The sequence below is a fragment of the Echeneis naucrates genome, chromosome 2 (assembly GCF_900963305.1).
Source record: "Echeneis naucrates chromosome 2, fEcheNa1.1, whole genome shotgun sequence".
Classification (NCBI taxonomy): Eukaryota; Metazoa; Chordata; class Actinopteri; order Carangiformes; family Echeneidae; genus Echeneis; species Echeneis naucrates.
This window is the reverse complement of record NC_042512.1, coordinates 17,956,133-17,962,657: the sequence shown is the minus strand read 5'-3', so window position 1 is coordinate 17,962,657 and position 6,525 is coordinate 17,956,133. Positions and strand designations below refer to the sequence as shown.

Below are 6,525 nucleotides of genomic sequence, written 5' to 3'. Positions count from 1 at the left end.
AGGTATTTTTAAGTCACCTGTTGCCGCTTTAGAAAGGTCTGACTCTGATCCTGTGGATCTACTCTCTGAATTCATCCTAATCCAGCCCTCACTGGCACACGTAACACCTACCTTCAGAAAAACTCTGCTATTATGTCTGACTAATGTGCTTCAAGCGATTCAGCATCAGGCAGTTTGACATGAAGGAAGTCTAAACAGATGGCGGAGACGTTGTAAAGGACTTACTGCACCTTAAATTACACCTCCCACCTGTCTGTGTATTTTAGGCGATACACCATAAAACCCAAATCAGCGGTAGAAATACCACATATTTATAGTCGAAGTTTTCAGAGGAGCTGGAGTTGATGAAATAAAGCAGTCAGACTTTGTCACGCTGTTCTGCGAGCCGCTGCAGTTTAACTTCGTAAAGAAAAAAGTGACAGAAGCCAGGTAGACCCTGCAATGAAAACGCAGCGCTGCTCTTCAGCATTTACTTTTCTTATTTACAACCCCCCACCACTTTTTCACCTCTGACAGTCGTGCCCTAGATATTTCCCCATCCCTGTCACACACACGAGCAGGTCTCAGCAGCTGCCAGCTGTGGAGGAGAGGACGAGGAGATCAGCGCAGATGAGAAGTGAAAAGGATGAAGGGAATCCAATCGATCCAAAACCTCCATCCTAATCTTGTTGACATCCTCAGATGGTGCAGACAGCAGCCCCGAAGCAACTTTGGGGAAGACGTTAAATCTAAAAACTGCCTTTGAAAAAAGAAAGCTGGTAGTTTATTTTAGATTCTCATGAACATCCTCTCATCAGCTCCTCAGGTGTGTTTGGTCTGTCACCTTCGACACTTGTGAAATACTCTACTGCGTCCCTGTGGCCGACGCCGGCGGTGCACCCACTGGGCCAGAAAAGAAAACCACAGTGTCACTTTTTATATTTCCACTTCTGACCTTTATTTTCAAGCAAATATACAGTAATCTGCTGTTGATAGCTACAGAAGGTTGGCAAAAATCCACAAGTAAATCTGGATATGACTCTGTTAAAAACGGTATACAAAAAGACCCCAAAACTGTACATTAATCAACATAACTACATCTGTATACTGTCTGCATTTATATATTTTTATATATATATATATATATATATATATATACTGTATTCAAGTTATTTTAGATACTGTCTGTTATTGTACATGAGAAAAGAGAACATTCGGTTTGAAGGCTGTCAGTTAAGGTGGTCTTGAAAGATCAGGACATTGAGGACAAGAATGATTGGTGCAGTAAAGACCTTAAATCCGCCGTTGATGGCTTCAAAAAATTTCTACAGCAAAGTGTCGATCATCAGACGAGACAGTTCAGTGCAGGAGAGTATCTGAGCTCAGACCACAGAAGTCTCTGTAAAGCTTTAAAGCGTACACACACGTCCAGTGTCGTTTTGTCACAACCCAGCGTGGGCTTTAGAAAAACTCTTCTACACAGATAAGACACACATCGAAAACAGTTTCCAGAAAGTAAAAAAAAAAAAAAAAAGTACGAAATCCTCTTGTCATTGCTGATATACGTAAAAAAAACCCACAGCAGTCTTCCAGACGACTGAGTGCTAATAATTCATTTATATTAAATAAAACCATTTATAGAGAATAAAAGCTTTTGAGTTTCCAGATATTGATCGTTACTTTGTCCTGGGGGGTTTATTGATTTCTCGCTCATTATTTATAGATTTAGGTAGAAAAACACGATAAGATTTTACAATATTCACTACTGGCACAAAGACACTGGTCTTTTTTTTATTGTTTTATGAAATCTAACTCGGCAGGAGAAAAAATTATACAAGCCTGAGAACATTAAAGGGCCAAAAAGCATCAGAGGAAGTAATGCAAATATCGTTTTGGTTTTATTTCTGTGTCCACGTTTTAAATTGAGGCGCTCCAAGGAACAAAATCTGTTTCCCACTTAAACTAGCACAGAATTCAAAAGTATGACAGTTTTAATATAAATATTGTAGTAAAAAAGCAGAATCTGAAGTCCAACAATAAAGGAAACAGCATTTTCAAAAAAATATTTAACCGCTGCAACTGATTGATCAAGCAGAAGTGGAGCGCTTCAAGTTTTCTTTAAAATAAGATGACAGATCTGACCACAGGGTGAGGGAATTTCATACTTTATACATTCATGAAAACAATAAAAAATAACAACAGACAAAAGCCCTCCTGGGCTTATAACTTAAATAACAAAAGAAGACGTGAAGCAAAAGTCATTGTTTGGTGCAAGTGGTCAAAGTTTTTTTCATCAAATGTGTCATAACGGTAATATTTCCGTACTGTATTTGTTCCAATAACTTTTACATTCACATCCATCATCTGCAGTGCTTCTCCATTCAAATGCTTATTATTAGAATTAAATTTACCAGAAAAGCAAGCACAGACAGAAACTACCACAAGGCACCTAATGTAAAGCAGCTACAAGTATCTCTAGCAGCAACAAGGCTTTGGTTCATAAAACTATTTATGCAGAGTACAAAACATTATTCCTGCTCCGTCTCAGGACAGATCTACGAGACAGATGAGAGGGTGATGATGAGGACGGACGGACGGAGGCGGCTGTCAGAGAGGTAGGAAAACTTCCACATCACCTCAGCAGAGGGAAGAACGAGAGAAAGAAAGAGAGACAGCTAGAAGGAAAGACACAGGATGAGTGAGGAAAACAAAATTCATGGCCTGCACAGTGACGGCAGATAATCTCATTACACTCCGCTGACATCGTCATCAGGCTTTGAACAGCATGAGAGCATTAGACGCTATAATCAATCTAAAATGCATCATGAGGCGGGACAAAACATTTATGTGAATACAAGCGTGAATACCTGAATTTCCTATAGCTCCTATACTAAAAGCTGACTGACGTTTAACAGACTGATAAAAAGGCGACAAAATGATACATTTCTTTGTAATCCACTCAGATTTCACCGAACACACCAGATCCAGGCTTGTTGGGCCTTTAGGGATCAGGACGTTTACACCTGTTATGTTTATCTTCTCCAATAAAAGGTCTGACTGAGCAGGCTCACTGCTGAATGAAGTTCTGCTGCGTCTGCATGTTCAGCACGGCCTTTCTGCGCGGGGTTCATGTTTGGGTTCACTGTTGTCTCTCTCTGTCTCTGTGATGGACTGGCCACCTGTCCAGGGTGACCCCGCCCCTCTCTCAGAGCGAGCCCGTGACCCAGAAACGATCGAAGCTATCAGTGTATATTACAGCGTCTTCTCCTGCATTAATGACCGACGAACAAATCTCAGCAATATTAACTACTAATTTAAGGCGTCAAGTAGTTCGGAGCACTTGATTGAATCTTTGCCTTCTGATTGGTATGCAAATTTTTAAGGTGCTAAAAAGTGTATGTAACATAAAATCAAAAGTTTACAGACTTCCTTGCAGACCACAGGTCTGACAATAATCAGATAAACTCGCGGTGCATTTATCAGCTGTTTTTGTTTCTCCAGGTTCTTTGGTTCATAATCTCTGTGGTTTTAACAAGGTGACATTAAGGCATTCAGAAACAGCGAGGAAGCCGTCGCAGCCGCTTTTTTACTGGACTCCATCAGTAATAAGGCAGAACAAAATTTAGATCAGTCTCTCAGCATCATAGATAAATGTAAGATGAATGTCTATAGTTAAAGTGCTTCAATAAATACAATACAGCACACACACTAACATGGCCACTAGCTATCAGCACACAGATAAACACATCTATCCCACCAAACACTCTTCACTACCTACAGCTGAGATTAAAAGCTTAAGTGTTGGATATGGAGCTCATTTTGGCCTTTTTTTTTTTTTTTTTCTTTAAGACGTAATAATGAATAAGTAACAGGAAACAAACAGGCCAAATCAGATCCAGCCTTCAAACGCTGAAGCTTTACTTCTAAGCTACACCCCTCCTTACAATGGCCGCAGAGTCCTACGGAGTGTTTCTGGATAACAGGTTTGCACACAGGCAACACCAGTTAGTCCTAAAAAAAGAGGCAGGACAGGCAGATGGAAAGAAGGAGAGCGAGAGAGAGATGGTAGGAATTGAAGAAGAGAAAAGAAAAGGTTTGTCAGAGAAAGCCCATGCTGGCTTAAGCACTGTTACTGTCTTCATCCTCGTTGGTGTCATCATCAGCAGCAGCACAATTCCAGTCATGATCCGTTTTTAAAAAGTCCTATTAATCCTAATAATTAGAGAAAAGTACGCTTCAGCTGCCTGCCGTCAGAGGCAGATGGATTTAAAGGGCCAGTGCACATATTGCCAGCGTGAGGTGGTGTGCTTTATGAAATCAATACTTGTTTTTATCCGTTGTGACATCAGTACACTCAGCCCTTTGCACATCGTGGCGGTGAGCGAGGCTCTGAGAATGGCCTTCTTTCCAGAGTCGTCCCATAGTGCTTTGCGCCACAGTGTTATCTGACTCCGGCTCAGTAACGTGAATGAATTCATTTGCTGACTTTACTTTCCGGCTCTGCTAGCAGTGACCGATCTATCATAACCGCTCGTTTGTTCAGTCTAACGCCAGATGGACGCCATTGATACCTGAAATCAAGGTCTTAGAATAGAAAAACATTGAACAGAAATAAATTAGACTGAGGTCTCGGGCCCCGCCCCGCTGTAAGTGTGTCCCTGTCGTGGATGACGGGACCCGTCTGCGAATCGGAGGAGGGGAGTGAAGGTGCAGTAGTCGGGTGTTCTCTGCAGGCGTGTGAACATGACTTTCTTAGTAAAGGGTTCAGACCTTCGAGGGTTCGGGGCGTTCCTTTGGTGGCCCGAGCCTTGCTGCTGGCCGCCAGCCTTGGGTGGGGCATGGAGAGATGCCAGTGGGGTAAACTCGGAGAGCTGGCCCTTGTAGAGTTTATCAGCGTTCTGTGTGAGTGTAGACGTGGAGAAGAAGAAGACGGAGAGATGCAGAGAAAGAAAACGTGTTATTTGTGGAGCAGTGCAGAGAGGACAGACATTGTGGAGACGCTGTTATCCCAGCTGGCCAAAATTCACACTGTGATGAGATACGACAATGATTTGTTGGCTGCTCTCACACTTTTGGATGGTCTGAGGCTGTTTGTTTTAACCGCTGTGTGACTTTCCATCTCTTTAACACCTCCTTTTTCTTACTTCCTGGCGGTGGCGGCTCCATTTGTTCCTTTCTGGAGCAGATGTTAGATGACAAGCTAAACGAAGGCTGCAGTTGAAGAGGCAGGCACTAAATGAGCTGTGTCAGAAACCCGACCCCAAACACAAATCTGCATTACCAGACGATTCAGCTGCTTGTGTAATATAATAAAAAAAAAGTATTGTGTTGCCTCTAATCTCATTGGCCAGCTGTGATAGAAATGTCTCATACACTCCTTTTAGACAGCGCAGTACACTTTAGTATAAAAAAGCATGAATGAACACAAACTGCAGCACTGCGTGACACCAGATACCCGCAGATACACAACCGAACCGAACCATGCAGATGAAGAAATGATAACATGCATCAACGTTCAGCCCCGCTGTGAGTAAAATCTTTTTCTGCCTCGTAGTGATACTGAGCTGCGTCACTAGAGGGGGCCAGAGCTCCACGTCAAGAGTTACTCAAAAGGCTGCAGAAGCATGTGATACGATACCTGGAAGAGTCCTGCTCACCAAGGCACACAGACACACAAACAAACACACGGCAACTCACGTGTTAGTCAGGCTCAACTTCCAGAAGTCAAACCAGGTGAACCACACACCAAAACAGGGTGTTAAACCATTACCCAGCATCACACACACCGGCAGGCTGTACCTCTTTTACCGTGCTGAAGCCTTCTAGGCTTCTGTGACAGCTATTCCATCTAGTAACGAGTCAGAGCTGTGGTAGGTCAGGGCCATGTCAAACCCTTTATCCCTCACACACTGCAGACACACACACACACACATTTAGGGTCGACTACAAACACATATTCTAACCTCAGTTTGACAAGATAACGTGCACTTTCATGCAGTGAAAATGGACAGAAAGGAAAATTCAGAGGGAAACATGGGAGAGTTAGAGATGGCGGGAAAGGCAGAGGGTCACCTCCAGGAGGGCTGGGTTAGAAACTGATTCTGCTGGAGGTCTGAGACAGCATAAAGATGGTGGAGGGCTCGGAGGCAAGGTGCCGACGCTTGGTCTGCCACGGAGGAGAACCAGAGGGAGCGGGGAGGAGGAGGAGGAGGAGGAAGAAAGAAAACCAGGAGATCAGAGGGAGGAGTACACAAGGAACTGTCAAATTTGATTTCAAACAGAAAGAAAAAGTTCTTATAGAGCTGAAAACCAGAAATAGAGTTTTGTCAAAGGATAGATAAAGAAACCTCACTGCACAAAAACAACAGACACTGCAGGCATGGAGGAAATTCCCGTAGTGTCCATTTACAATAATGTCAGTGCTGTGCTTATTACAAACTGATCCGACTGGATTCCAGACACCGGGCGTGGTGTTGAGCCTGAAGAATCATCATATTAAACCAAACACTGCTTTTATGATTGCTATCTTTAATGCTGCTGTGGCAG

The 6,525-nt window shown here is 43.0% G+C and overlaps 1 protein-coding gene across 2 annotated transcripts in view; it reads right to left on the bottom strand.

The window, feature by feature from the left end:
• Window positions 1-3,784: 3,784 nt before the first annotated feature.
• Window positions 3,785-6,525, bottom strand: part of atp11a (ATPase phospholipid transporting 11A) — a 31,237-nt gene continuing 28,496 nt past the window's right edge. The window contains exon 30 of one of the 2 annotated variants that reach the window (XM_029516006.1): window positions 3,785-4,877. In XM_029516006.1, the coding sequence (XP_029371866.1) occupies window positions 4,596-4,877 (282 nt within the window). In that variant the 3' untranslated portion in view covers window positions 3,785-4,595. Of the gene's footprint in view, window positions 6,146-6,525 lie in introns of both variants that reach the window. The other variant, XM_029516014.1, reaches the window with a different exon arrangement.